Source organism: Lathamus discolor, chromosome 2 (genome assembly GCF_037157495.1).
Source record: "Lathamus discolor isolate bLatDis1 chromosome 2, bLatDis1.hap1, whole genome shotgun sequence".
Classification (NCBI taxonomy): domain Eukaryota; kingdom Metazoa; phylum Chordata; class Aves; order Psittaciformes; family Psittacidae; genus Lathamus; species Lathamus discolor.
In genome coordinates, this window is record NC_088885.1 from 62,199,482 (window position 1) to 62,215,326 (window position 15,845).

Here is a 15,845-nt window from a genome sequence, read left to right on the forward strand (position 1 = left end):
CTTGCAGCAGCTCATTATTAGGGAAAAAAACAAACAAAAAAACCAACCAAAAACAACACCTACCCTCCCCCTTCAAAAAAAAAAAAAAAAAAAGACAACCTCTTGATTAGAACAAATACTTATTCAAGATCTTGAATTACTAAAAATAAATTCTAAGTCTTCAAGAGTCACTGATGTAAATCCACCATCTTCAAGAAGCTGGTACTTCTTTCGCTACCGAAATTGCAGGTCATAAGACAGCATTCATGTTTTGCCCATTTAGGGGTTCCTGAGGCTAAGAATGACCCCCACAGAAAATCAACACTGCTAAGTAGTCAAAGACTTCCTGATTTTAATCAATTGCAATACTGCATAAAAAGATCTTAAGTTACAAATCAACTTACCATGCTATCTTTACACAAGTAATTAATCACAATTCAAATCCCAGTAGCTTCTCTTGCTATGAATACATTCATTTCCCTATAGTAAACAAAGAATTTTGCAAAACAATTCACTAGAAATTATTAAATTCTCATTTTTATCTTCCATAAATGGTACAATTAAACCAAGGGTAACACTGAACCTTGCTAACATTAAGTTTTCCTACTGTCCAATTTGAGCAAAGTTACACTGTTTAACCTCTCTATGTCAGTTTCTCCATCTTTGAGATGGGAAAAATACCTGTTCCAAGGAAAAGACTGTAAAATCTACGCAAGTCATAAAATCACTCGGGGGAAAAAAAGGATGCTAGAGTAGTATAAAGTGCAGTTCCACTCTGAAAAGTGACTCTTAAGAGTGGCATCGATTTTCAGGTTTTTAATTAAATCAGTATCAAGTTTGTTCATTCACAAGTAACAAAGCCTTCTTTCTCCAAACCATTAGCCTGTAGGTTAGTACAGTAAGCCTGAGTTTTTCCACTTGAAGAGTACTGCCAATATTAAAAATTAGGTGGATTATAATGGAAGTTATTTATAAAAAATAGTTTACCGAAGTGTGGTATTTGACTTTATTAACTTGCAAAAATAAATACCTAAATCCTTCTCAAAACCTGTAAAAACCATGGCCTGATTTTATGATGAATTTTATTAGTTTTACAATGATTATTTTTATCGTGATTTTTATTATCACAGCAGAAAGTACCATTTTTTGCCTCAAAAAGATGACTTTCAGTTTCAGAATGCCTTAATATGAAAGAACCCTGTATTATGAAAAAGGTGCAATTTATCATGTATTCATTACTTTATATATGTTTGTAGCAATGCTTAGTACAGCTTAATTTTGAGGGGGACTGCAATACTGTTTTCATTCTTAGAACAGGCCACAACTCAAAATGTTAGCTCATCAATCACACCACTGTAAAAATCAGATTCAGAGTTCACTGTAAGCAGAGATCTTGTATCTTTACTTCTGTAGAATATCAGTGTCATAAAGAAAAAAGAGCAAACAAAAAAACATCACAAAATAGAACAAAAAACAAGTATTAATTCATTGTGGCACTGACACCAAAACCTGTAAGTTGAACCAGACACACACATTTGTGGGTAAAAGCTGACATTCTTTAAAAAAGAGGGCATCTCTAAAACTCTCTACCTTTCAGTTCCCAATGAAGCTGTGAGGCTTTACCTATATTGGTAAAGCTACACTTATATGGGTATAGCTATTTTATACCTATTTTTAAATCTCTATTCTGTATCAAGAAAATGGCTGTATCAAAGTGACCAAATTGAACTTTGACAACTTCCTTATTTCTAGAAGAAGCTACAAAAGGAAAAGTTTCTCAAACACACATAACCTCACAAAATATTTCATGAATTAGGAAAGAAGATATGAGGATTCAAAAACTTCTACTTAAACACCTAACAATTTACCAGAAACTCCAATATTGACTCTAAACAAGTGAAAAAAGCAGCAAAAGGCACACAACTTAGCTCTTTAAACAGCAAATGTCAGTCTTGACATTTACATCACACTGGTAACGATAAGCTATGTATGCGTTTCCAGAACTAAGAATTCTAGATTACTAACACTACTACTGGATAGGGTGGGATTGCACTGTCTATTTCAAGGATGAGTGTTAAATAGCCTACCATAACAGATCTAAAAAAATGAATAAACCAACTAGCTGGTTAAATTACAAATTTGAAAGAAAAGCCATTAAAAGTCCATTTCTTTACAGATTGTATTAAAGACTGTAAAGATCTGGAGGCCAGCAATGCAACCACTTGTCTTAAACAGATGATAACTATCCCCACTTGCAAATTTCTCCAGTAGTATGTCTAAATGTTGCTAAAGCTATTTCAGGCTGACAAGAAAGGGAAGAACAATAGGCAAATAGTTGCTCCCTTCAAACTCCAGAAAGCAATGCCAGCCTCCATACTGCAAAGAAGCAGTATAAATTCCTCTCAGTTGCTAGGTTATGTCGTAAGTAAAGAGACTGTTGCCTGTTTACTTACCTTCCAATTACTTAAAAAAATTGGTAAGATTTCAGTCAGAATATACTTGTCTTCCATTACAAGCTTTTAATGCATTTTTTCTGGAGAAAGTATTATCCAGAGCTACACCAAGCGTTTAGCTTCTAATTAAGAAACTGAGATCTGCTGAGATTACTCTTCCCACTGACTCTCAGAAAATATTCACTAAGACATACTAAAAGTGCCGTGAAATTTACGTTAGGAATTAGTAAGCAGAATTTATACTTGGCACAATGTATGTCATATACTCTATATGCTTGAGACACCACTTCACATTCCATAACAGCTTCCCATTTTCTAGGGCTTTTATGCCAAGGAAAATCCTTAACATATACTTCCTAGGATATTGTAGCAAAATAACTTTTGAGTGTAATAGCAAGGTCATGTTGTTTTTTAAGGTTATTCATTAGACGTGATAACAGATGCCAAAAAATAACAAATAACCTACGTAGTATTCTGTTCAGAATCTAAACAGCAAAATATGCTAAACAACATGAAACTGGAGGGGTACACAGTTTTTCTCTTGTGCTCACATTTAAAATTTACAATATTGTACCAAATTTGATTGTCACTTCACAGCTGAAGTGCTTCATTTCCTTAAAAGTCTTTGTGAAAAACTTAAAGGTTTTGATGCTAAAAAAAGGCATAACTGACCTCTCCTTTTATTAATTTCTGGAAAGAAAAGTAGTTGTTCCTACTGCATGATCATACAGATTTCAAATTATATGCAAAATTACAATCAATATTTTTGGTACTGAAGTTGACTCACAATACATCGCCCTTTTCTTAAACACAAATACACCCACCAAGTTTGAAAGGCTCTAGTGAATTTTAATTAGATTGTATTTCTTAGTTACTGATTCCTTATTTCCTATTTACACTTGAGACGCAGCTGACAGTATTGCCAAGTTACTTTTAGGTATCAATTTCAGAGTAGAACTGCACTTTGAAGTAATGGTACTAAACAGCAGAATGCTTAAAAACATACATACATATATATATATATAATTATATGTGTATATCTTTCCTTTATAAAAAACAAGATTTACAACACTTCATAAACAGGTGATGTTTACCAGTCGTATTTATCTGAGGGAAATCAGGCATTTTAGCTCAGTATCAGTTTCATTCTGAATAGTGCAGCTTGAGACTCCTGGTTATTTTTTGGAACTGAAAGTCTTCAAATGTATATACAAGATGAAATATTTCAGCACTTATACAAGCTGTTTTGCTCACCTCGTACTGTCAGCTTGCTATATAACTGTGAGTTCATTTCCTTGTCTCTCTTGTAACGTCGAAATTCATCAACAGCTTCCCGTACCACTGTGACCGTCAAAACAAATCCCTGTTAAAGATATAATTATGCAATTCAGAGTTCTCAAAATTGCTAGAATAGAAATACGCAAGTAGAAACAATACACAGAGTAAGAACATGCACTTAGAATTATTTTTTTTAATTTGGATTTTGGTGCTTTCTTCAATCTGTTAAACTTGAAGAAAAACAGTTATAATAACTCATAGAACTTGTATTAGAAGTTATAATTAGAATAACTACATCACCAAAGATGCATACTTTAGATACAATTTGAAATGTAAAATTTAAAATGCTTTGGATGAACTAAAGACAGCTTTTATAGCTCAATAAATATATCTTCCACAATTTTTCAGGCTTTACAAAAACATTTAAGTCTTCAATTCTAACATTGAGGTCACTGCCTTATTCCTAACAGACAGAAATTAAAAGGTAAATGGATGGCTACTTTATGTAATTTTGCCATCTTAAACGTACTTATTTACCATAGGTCACAAATAGTCACAAAGAAAAAGGAGGCTTGTTCACAAGAACTAAGTATCTAAATGCTTTGGCTGCTACTTTCATTGCTGCCACTGCAGCTTCTGCTGGATGAGCAGTGTGCTACATGCAGTTAATATGGTCTCTGGCCTCAAAAGATGGTAAGCTAAAAATAGAGAACAGTTCAGGGGTAAGCACGTACGAGTTTCCCCTTTCCCTTCCTACACCTCTCTTCACATACGGTCTTCTGACTTCTTAAATGCAAGTGCTCACTCTTTCTCCAACAGTGAAGGGAAGTCAAATTTTCAACAGTAAAGGTACCTTATTAATAAGTAAGATGGCTAAAAATTCAAATATTCACAAGTCCTCCAACAGATAAGGTTCTAGAATATCTACCTAGCTTCAGACACCCACCTATACATTCTTTCTATAGATAATTTATGTCATTACACTTTTCTTGCAGAAGTCCAATAGATTGCGAACCTTCCCCTAAACTCTTAAGGGTAAGAAAGAAGTGAAGGTGTAAAGTATTCCTAAAAAAGTTTTGACTAAAATTTGCTTTTTCAATAGCAAGGGCTATTTTGAAGTTCCAGCCCAAAATTCCAAAGCTTACTCTCTTGCAACCTTGAACGCCTCCTGTTTGTTCAGGTTTACATTAGCTACACCACTTGCATAAGATCTACACAGAACAAAAAAGTACCTTTGCAAAATGCATTAATTTTCACTCTTAGGGCATAACTGAATGAGCAGCAGGGTTTTGCCCTTTTCTGGCAGCAGCATTTTCACAAGCCTTGGCAGAACAGGTATTTTAGCAGCATCAAAAAAACCACTCCTGAAGCACCTTCAAACATACCTGCCATTTGCACAGGATTAGCCTCCAGGTAAAAAAAAGATTAATTGGATATTGGGTAAGGCTCAGTATGCATGATAAATATATAAAACATTTATCTCATTAACTAGACAGTAATCTAAGCACAGAATCTAAGGTGTTAATTGCAAGAATTTCCTGTAGTGGTCACCGCATCTTGCCTAGCAGCCCAGTACAGCTGACTGTGACTACGAGAACAACTCAATACATTTCCCTTTCCCTCATTTGCTCAAAGGAACTTGATACTCTTCCAAAGGGAAGCTGATATTGTGAAGCCAATCTTACAAAAAACCCTCTCATCTTTAACTGTAATCAGTTAAGCATATTTAGGATACTGCCTACAAACTTGTAAGCTTTACATCCTTTGTATGTTGGACTTGAAATGAGAAGTCCATTCCCTACTGTGCAAACAACAAACCAGTAAAGTCCTGCTTGAAGAACTCCAGCACTTGATGTAAGCATATTATGCTGTTTGTTGTAAAAACTGTTGAAGTAAAAACCAAGCACAACAGAAAACTCCAACACAAACAAATCAACCCCCCAAACAAAACCAAACAAAAAAAAAAACCTTGCATATCACCAAATAGAAACCAAAAAAAACTAAAAACACCCCCAACCCCCCCCGCCAAAAAACCCCAAAACCAAAAAACCCACTCCCTTGATTATTATGAAAATTTATCAGCAGTTAGATGCTCTTCAAAGAAAACCAAACTTACCTGCTAAACAAGGACAGCCCAATGGGTCCAAGTCAAATGTTTTATATTTTTATCATACATACTGAGCCTTACACAATGTCCAATTAATCTCTTTATCTGGAGGTTAATCATTAGTAAAAAAAAGCTATTCAAGAAACAAGTAAGTTGTTTAGCAAAAAAGCACTAGCACTTAAGATGTATTTTCAAGCTGCATGTGAAAACTGGGGGAAAAAAAATTCAAAATATCCTTGAATAAGATAATCAGTTCTATACAGATGTATTTATTTGCAAAATACAGAATTTTCTCCCTTATTTGGGCAGGGATAAGATAGGCTGAAATGCTAAGTGATTTTTATCCTTACTACCCCACTAGCGTATAGAGCTGTATACAGAACTTGACTGTGAAGAGACCAGCTTCCAAACACAGCTGACTTCCAGCTTTTCTTACTGTGTCAGTGACAAAGACCTTTGCAAATATCCATTTCAAATCCCACTGTTGAACAAGCTTTCTGTCTTGGAAGTGTTATTTTGTTGCACCAGAAGCCAAAAGTTGTCTGGAAACAGAGGTGTGAAGAACCTCCAGGACAGTCTCTCCATTTATCAATACTTAAAAGGACACATGTTGCAACAATTAAAACAATGAAATCAATCCAGAATATTTACTCTATTGACTTGTTAAAGAATGACCTTTACTCAAGCAGTCAGCATGTCACTGTTCCTCTTGAATACCACTGAGAATAAATGTTACTGGAAAATACCTTTTTTAAATTAGAAAATAAAGCATTTGTTCTTCCTGCCTTGCTTTTAAACCTGGTGTGGAGAGGCCAGAAAGAAGATTAAAGAGAAGGTAATGATCTGGTTACAAACAAGAAAACAATTCTAAATCATGGGAATATAGCTGGTGGACTATCAAAAGGGCCTCTTCCAAAGAGAATACAATTTTCAAACCTTAGGAAACCAGAGTCAGAAGCAACTGGTTTGAACAGTTTCCCAAGAAAATACTGCAGAGGGCTCAATAATAAGACACATAATAAGGAAACTACTGTGACTGGCAGGGCAATTGATTAGAAAAAAAACATGTTTAATAAATACCTTATTGTCAAGATGCAATTTTCTCCTGCTTTACCTGTGGCTTAAATATTTTATCTCAGTTTTTGTGAAAAAGGGCACGATCAAAACTGATACAGAAGAAATGCAAAAACATTATGCTTTCAATTCTATTGTAGCCTGAAAACATAAAGAAGCAAGCAAATAACCAGAAACTTAAAGAAAGGTAACACACAAATTACCTTTGTTACTAAATATGGTTGTCTATTAGCTGGATGGTATTTGGTTTGGTTTTTAAACCTCTCAAGTGACCAGCAGCCAGAAAGGAGCGCTACACACTCAGACCTAGCCAGTCAACAATAACCAGCATCCAGCCTGTGGGGCAGGAGTGTGGCAGGCAGGTGGAAGGGAGGGCTATCAACAACAGCTTCTGGAGTATCTGCTGTAAAATACCATAATTTCGAGGAAGGATTTTACTTCTGTTACATACTTTAATCACTACAGTTTAGCAGTTGCAAAATTATGAAATGTATGTATACATAAACTTTTCATCTGAAGTTACAACTTCTAGTTAATAGTATTTTTCCGTTTACCAGAGGAGCCCAGTATGTGTACAGGTAGCCTATTTTCAATGCTGGGACAAACTGTGAGCAGGACACGACGAGAAAATAAAGATTCAAGAAAAACTTGAACTGTTCATATAAAACCTAAAATGAAAAAAAAAAAACAAACATAAAATAGATAAATGCCTTAAAATTTGCACACATAATGCACATAAAATTCACTTTTTCATGATAGTAGATATAAAATCATTACATGGCATGTATGGTACTATGATAGTATTACATAGCATAATATGCTCTATATCAAACTACATGCACTACAAGGTATTTTTAATATTATACTGCAATTTTGGTTGGAAAAATTATTTTATGCTAATGCTTCTTCACTCTGAAGAAGCAGTTTGCTAATTTTTTTTTTTTTTTAGATTTTTGAACACTGGACTATGTGAACTCAATCTTTATTAATATTAAATATGTATCAAGATCACTGTGCAAAGAAAAAAAATTTCTTCCTGAAAATACAGCACAAAAAGTAAATCTTATTTTTTCCTTAAGTACCAATACTTAAATGCTGCTCTATCTGGCTAATGATGTCCTTTTGTCCTAAGAATTTCATATCCCAGCCTTAAATAATAATAAAAAAAAAAAAATCATTGTCATCAAGTGAACAGAAACTGTTTACAAAAATATTATCCTAGTCTGTATTATTTGAACTTCTAGAGAGTATCAAAAATTGACTAGGCTACACCATGATGCTCTGCATCACTGTGAGCTCCTTGTTACTTTCATGCACCACCTTCCCCCAGCGCACTCTATTCTCAACACAGCAATTGAAGTCTTTCCTCTTGCAGGAGTGGAAGCTCTACAGCTCATCTGCCTTCTTTCTGAAGCCTTCTGGTTCTCAAAGTGATAAAAGCTAACATCAAGTCAGCCTTACTCCTTCAAAATCACCATTTCCCACTGTTCTTAAAAACAGTGAAACTACCCACTGGTCAAGAATAAATGTCACTTAGGAAAATAAAATGAATGCTACAGGAAAGATCCAGTAAGAGGAAGTGACACTGCTCTCTTTCCAAATGGCTATCATAAGGAAATCTGATAATAAGGCAGTAGTATTCAGTTTCCATAGGAAGACAAACTTTACAAAAGCAAAGTTTAAACTACCACAAAAAAACACCCAACACTGTAACAGAATAACATGGGGGTTTTGAGATAATTTAGAAGAAATGCTTAGTATTAAATTTCTCAAAAGATTAGTTTGAAATAAATATTGGCACATAAAATATGTTTATTAATAAATCAAAGGTCTGGGTTTAGCTCCAAGATAACTGTCCAAGTTTTAAGCGAAGACACAGTAACCTTATCACAGAATAGTGTGCAATATTCCAAAAGAATGACAGATGCAGAGATTCTTTCGGTAATTAAAAGCAGTACTTCAGTAACAGCAGGTTCTCAACACTGCTTTAGTTACAATTTCAAGAACATTGTTCATTTTATAGAATTTTGAATCTTCAAAGACTTGATATATTTCTTTAGTAGGGCAGATTAATATGGCACCTCCAGGAGGATGATGAAAAAAATCTGAAATCTTAAAAAGCAGCCGATCACAAAAGATATTCTTTATGGAAATTTACACCAAAGTCCTAAGCAGCTATACCAAGATGTCTAAGAAATAGTAAATGGGAATTGAACAAACTGTGTAAAGGTAGAAACAGTAAGCATTTTACATAATGTTAGGAAATCATATTTTATTTTGGAAATATTACAGCTCTTTTAGCCAGTAAATACAGTTCTGTTGATCTAAACATTATTTTAAACTTGTATTTTGATATGAAATTGTTGAATATTATCCACTGCCAGCTACAATGTTAAAAAAAAATAAAAATACAATTTAAGCAGAGACAAAGCTTCACATGATGAAAATTTCAACCACGGTAAACCATTAGAGTCAGTATTTACCATTTAGTTATGTCTATGGGTGTGGAATGAATACAGCTATGCTCCCTACAAATTATTCCTACTGGAACCGCATTAAAAAAACTGCTACACAGTATTTCTAATCAATTGAAAGTGTTAATTTATGTCTAAAATTAAAACTTACAGCCATTTTATTTTCACCAACTACTGGGCTTTACATTTAGGATCTCACTTCATTTTGAAGTTACTACTGAGCTTCCAGCTACCTCCACCAAAAGTCTGATTCTGCCCATACCGTAAAAACCAAGATTTTCAAAAGATCAAAAAAGAACAAACATTTTCCCTCTCAACAGGTATTTGCAAGCTATGACTGATCCCCATAGGCAACATGAATCTAGTTTAGGATTTGTAATCTACACGGCAGATTTCCAGTCACAATAATCAATGGCTTACTATATGCTTAATGAATTTTGTGACCTTTAGGAAATCATATGTGGCTTAACCAATTTCAGTGTATTTAATAATTTAAACTTTGGAAGAAAACATTTACTTTGTTCAATACAGATGAGAATATTTTATCTGCCTGTGAAAAGTGACATTTTATTTCTTTTGACAGAAGATCAGTCTTAATTACGAAGCCATTAATTTTTTTTTGCCTTGATAAAGAAATGTGTTAGAAAGCACCTGTCAGTCATTGGACCAAAGAGGCAGAAGAATAGAATCAATACTCTTATAAATCTGCATAATCACTTAAATAAAAAAAATTAAGACAAAGCATGTCTGTATTCAAATCTAGAAGCCATTCAGTTTTTGCAACACAACATAGGACTCTTGGACAGTATCAGTAAAAGAATGAATAAAAGTATTTTAGTAAAATTTATTATACCACAGCAGCATACATTTTTAGGTTTTAACTACTGAAGCTTCAAAACCAAAAAGAAATCACTATTTTTAAAACTGCAGTAAGAAATACAACTCTAAAAAGCACTAGCTTAGTAAACCAGGCCTTACTTGTTGTCATATAAATCGAAAAGTTGGGGTGTTTCTTTCTTTTAAGGAGTTGTCTGCTTCAAAATATTTATTATGCTTTCAATGCCAGGGACTATGAGAAAATCCATGTGAATACATTGCAATTTCCAACTGTTCATTTATTTCAAAATGCTTCATAGTATTTTCACAACTGACTGTGTAGAATGCTTCTTTTTAAAAAAGAGGATTACAAATCACAAATAAAAAAGTGCACGGAAACCCATCTAAAATTTTTGAAGCTTCACTGAACTCCAACCATTCAATCATACACACTGTACTTCTTTAGTAAATATCCCTTTGAAAACAAAACAGTTTAGTAAAACAGAAGCCTTGCTCTCAACTGTCAAGTTCAATTGAAGACATCAAGGTAAATTTTAAAAGAAAAAGAAGATTCCAAGCAAATAAAAACATCTTTTTGCAGCGTTGTCAAAAAATTCACTACAGAACATACAGTCAGCCCAACAACAAAAAATGGTTAGCAGCCTTACCCCAGGTATAAAGGTAAAGATGTTGTATTTTTGATTTTTTATGGCATTTTTGGGGTATTTTTCTTCACACTTTTCAGGACACCCAAGCCACACTGTGCGAGCCTTCAGCTCTTTCTTTCTTCGGCAAAGGTTTATGAGCCAATCAGCACAACTGAAAAGAAAAACAAATGTTTACTTTAAAAAATTTACTATATGTGACTACTCTTTCCAACCTGGAACCCTCGAGGCAAATACCTAAGCAAAACAGGCTTAAAAATTTTGACCGTATCTAAATAAGCAAGCATGATGTTGACCTGTAATATTTAGGGCAATTACACAGTACTCAACTCAGTCAGACATATACACACATAAACACTTGCACATTCTTTACAGGAAATCCTAATAAAATAATTATAAGTTTTACTACACCTTGCCCTGACACAGGTTCAAAAAATTCTACTTAATACAAGTCTGCATTAGCAGCGTCTAAATTCTCTTACAGTTAAATAATTAACTCATCCCTCATACCTTACAGTCCTTTGGCTATACTCTTTATTTTGTGTAACTGAAACTCTAATTACACTTATGACTGAAGAGGAAATAAGGCTTCTGTTAAATAGTTAGAAACATTTCAATAGCTTTGTATACTATTACCACGTAATTTGTAAATCCTGTTTTTCCCTGTAAGACTGCCTGTGTAGCAGGCATAACAGAGGAAGTATGCTTAATGCCATGCTGTCAAATGTTTTCAACCAAAAAAATCCCAACCCAAACCTATGAAAATGCAGATCACCTGCAGTGGTGAACTTCAGCTCACAGCAGAATCAAAGTGCATCCCTGCCTAACCAGCTTACAAATCTACTCGAGGTTTTACACAATGAGCAATGAGATAGACAGGAAGAGGTCACAGCCACCTTCCAACAACTGCAATTTGGGCAAGGACACAGGAATGATGAGATGAATTGGAGGAACAAAAGGCTGGCAAACAGAATGCTACTGAGGCTCAGCAGACTACTTACTAAAAAGAGTAAAAGAAGAAACGATCTGGATGTGACTCAACTCACGTAACATAATCAGCCTAAGAATTGCTAGGACTATCCACAGGGGTGGATTATTAATGCAGGTGAGTACAGATGGTTTGGAAAGATGAGTGGGTTTGCCATACTGTTTTACAACCCTGCATGTTAAAGAAGAATTTCTCTACATTTTTTAATACTGGGGGGCAAGATGCCCTAACCATGTTGGGAGTCTGTTTTACACAAGTGAGTCAGGAAGACGAAGCAGATGAGCCTTCAGTGAGCACCTACTGCAGCCGAAGCACAAACCTAGCTGGTCACAGTGGATTTCAGCTACATCAGCAGCTGAAGTTGAAAGTGAAGGAAGCTGACAAGCATTTTCTAGTGAGGGTTTAGAATATACTGACAACATTTTTTAAGCAGAAATAAAAAAAAAAAAAACAAAACAACAATTAAACAGCTCTTTTAAATTGTATTTAAACTAAGAGAAAGGGTTTTGCTGGGAAAGGGAAAATTCCGATACAGTCACCTCAGCATAGTTTCCCGGATGAACTCTAGAGTAAACCTATTTGTATGTAGGTTTACACCTACAGGTTCATCTGAAAGAAAACAAGGTCATCAGTATTAACAAGTCAAGAGCAACCTCTAAAATGGAAATAATTTCCCTTTGAGAAAGCACTACTGCTTGAGAGTGCATGTTCTTCTCTTGACTCCTGGAGCTCTGAGAACACTGCTCTAATGATGTCTCTGCCATGGCTGGGGCAGTTGGATTTGACAATCTTTAAAGGTCCCTTCCAACCCAAATCATTCTATGATTCTGTGTCTCTAATGAAACTTATCTGTCAAAATATCTCTAAGGGAAGTAAAGGAACAGAGTGTTGGAACTGATGACGTTGGAAATATAAATGCAGAATAGCTTGTAATAAACCCAAAATAATTCCAGCGAAGTTCTGCAAAGCTTTATCTAGAACTTACTATGTAACTCATTATTGATTATTGAGTATTTAATTTTTCAGACAACAAAAAGCCAGGAGACAGGAGTCCATGCAAAGAGGAGATGAAAATTCAAAGCTGTCTTTGCAGATTGGGAAAGCTGCCTTGAAGAGACAGAATGCAATTCAACAGGCAGAAGTGCAGCACAGGACACTTACAAAGAAATAATCAACCATGTAAAAACAGAATTGAAAAAGTTGGCAGAGCCATCTCAGAAGAGGAGGACTCAGTTACTGCAGTATGATAAACGTGGAAAAAAAAAGGCTTACATCTGGTCAGCATGGACAGGCACACTGCTAGCAAGTCATGAATGTATCTGTTTTTCTCAATCCAGTGCTAGCTGTATCTCAGTTGGCTTACAATATCATTTGAATACCAAATTTCAACAAACAAGCCTACTGGGAAAACAAAGGCCATGCACAAGAGCAACAACAATTACAGGTACAGAGCACAGGGAAGGCTTGTCTAATAGATACACCAAAATAGAGCTGTTCACAGAAGGCTGGGCATGGACCTAATACAGTTTCAAGTATGTAACACATTCAAAGAGGAAAAGGACAATTATCCTCTAGGTCCACCATGATTAAGTCATGATGGACTTCAACTGTGGTAATTAAAGCTAGGGGGCAGAGGACTGGACAGGACACAGACAATAAATGTTCCAGAGACTAGGTTGGAAAGAAACACTTTGGGAAGGCTAGAATTGTGCCTACTGCAGGTCTGTAAGATCTGGTAAGATCTGCCAAAAGTGATGGGTGTAATTCATCCTGTACAAGTAAGGAATTGACTTGACAGCCTCTTAAGGTACTTTCCTATTCTGTTCTTCCACAACTACAGAATTATGGTACACACAAATATGCAGGGAAGAAAGACTGATAGCTTACACCACCACAGTCCTACTTAAAATATTCTTGTCTGTAGCCTACATTATCCCAGGCCTATTACAAACTAATTCTGCCAAAGACCAAATGGAATTCAAAGTTGTGGGCTCTTCTAAAGAAAACTAGAAATTACGCCACAGTAAAATCACTCACAGCAGCATTCACTTCGTTATCGAAATGCCAATATCCCAATAGTCACAAGCTGAAATTTAAAACACTTCATTTTAAATGCTGGATTCTTAAGATTTCCTCCCTGAAGCTTCATTGTGGGATGGACATCAATTGGGTATGAGTCCATGTAAACATGCATTTTGGTTTTGTTATGAATGTAAGTCCATTCAGCAACTTTGCCCCTTTCTAATAGTGATAAAGAACTATTCTGTTGTAAACATTTTAACAGTGTTCACTCAACATTCAAAATTCAGCCCTGTTATTTAGCAACAGACAGGTCTGAAAAATCAAGTTATCTTGACTATTATTTGAATTTGTCTTTAAAGCAAAATGAACAGCGGTCTTTGCATGCCACAAATGGTTCCACAATCAGTTTAATGGCTGTGAACCTATCCTGCTGCTGCTGAAATGGCTAGAACCATCCACCTCCCATAACAAAGTTGTGGATTCTTGCCCTTTCTCTTGTGCTGCCACTACTCATGCAACTGCATGAGTAAACTGGGCCCACAAACTGATTCAGCTGTAAACTAATGCAGAATAAAAAAGGGAACTATTTCCAGTTAGATCTACCCCTGATCTTTAAAATCTGTAGGACCATAAAAATAGTTGAAACAAGGCAGGCTGCATGCTTGCAGGAGAAGGTTGAACAATTCCACTTGGCACCTGATCAGATTTACACTTGATAAAACTGCTCACAAAATTAAAGTTTTAAACATATTAGCTTCCAGGGCAGAAAGGACAGTACAAATGGAAGAGACAGCTTAGCTGTATAGTGAGAAGTATCGAGACATATATATAGCTAAAAAGGTCCAAGGAAGATACTTTTTTCCCTTGGGAAAGTGAAAAAGCATGACAGCTTCTGTCCCCAAGCCCATAGACAGAAATTTCCTGACAGCCTTGGAAATTTTGCATTGCTTAATTCAGTTTTTGAATTTAAACTGTAAACAGGCTGAACACTTGACTAGGCACAGTCTCTTCTGTAAAATAATTTTTCAGACACCAAGGATTTTTCTATTGCTAAAATTAAACATCTGACTAAAGCAACTGAATTATACTGCCTTCCTTGCCACAGAGTTTCCCCTTTGAAACTACCTTTTCCATTACAGGTCAACAGAGAAGCTGAAACAGATGCCCCAATGACCATTAGTTTAGCAAATGCCAAGCGGTACAGACACAAGAATGACGTCTGACTGGGAAACAAGAGTGATACCTTTGATAAAAGGGATCTGACTGAGCTAACACCACTCAAGAAAAACCCAGATTATAGAAATATTACAGGTTACGCCCAAGTCAGTATTGTAATGGTTCATATGAGTTTTACTGCCTTAAAAGCATAAAAATCAGTTAGATTCTGCCATTTAAAGTCTCAGGAGTAATCACTGTTACATCACAGAAAGAACAAGTGGTGGAGATGCTGGTCTTAAAATTCTAATCAATCTACATTAATTCAGATTTTTAAGAACAATGAAGTCTACCTGATATTTTTGAAACTCATTATCAAAACCCAACACATAATTCGTCTGTTCTCAGATCAACATTCCCCAATACAGAAACTATTTTTGTGCAAGGGCTTTCTGTACTCACTAAATTTGTGCGAAATAAGCATTGAGAGATAAATCAGAATAGCACTCTCCAAGCTGCAAATATCCTAAAGATGAATGTAAGATGTAACCTGATGAAAGCACACTTTGGTTTTTACTGAAATATTTAATGTAAAACCACAGCTTATGCTATGGATTAAAAAAAAAACCAAACAAACAAAACCACACACAAAAAAAAAAAAAAACACCCAAAAAGCACAAAAAACCCCAAACAAAAAATCAAAATCAAACCAACAACAAAACCAAAACAAAAAAAAACCCCACATTTATTCAATTAAGCATTTCAAATGTTCTTGCCTAAAAGAAATTCAACACATGCACAGAAAGCTTTTTTTCTTAAGCTAGCTATAAGCCA

General features: G+C 35.1%; 1 protein-coding gene across 7 annotated transcripts in view; it reads right to left on the reverse strand.

The window, feature by feature from the left end:
• The window catches only part of ATP9B (ATPase phospholipid transporting 9B (putative)), a 158,000-nt gene that overhangs the window by 122,819 nt on the left and 19,336 nt on the right, over positions 1-15,845 (reverse strand). For all 7 annotated transcript variants that reach the window (XM_065667199.1, XM_065667195.1, XM_065667193.1 and 4 more), the window contains 3 exons: positions 10,850-11,000; positions 7,446-7,559; positions 3,687-3,795 (listed from right to left, as the gene is read on the reverse strand). In XM_065667199.1, the coding sequence (XP_065523271.1) occupies positions 3,687-3,795; positions 7,446-7,559; positions 10,850-11,000 (374 nt within the window). The remainder of the gene's footprint in view (positions 1-3,686; positions 3,796-7,445; positions 7,560-10,849; positions 11,001-15,845) is intronic.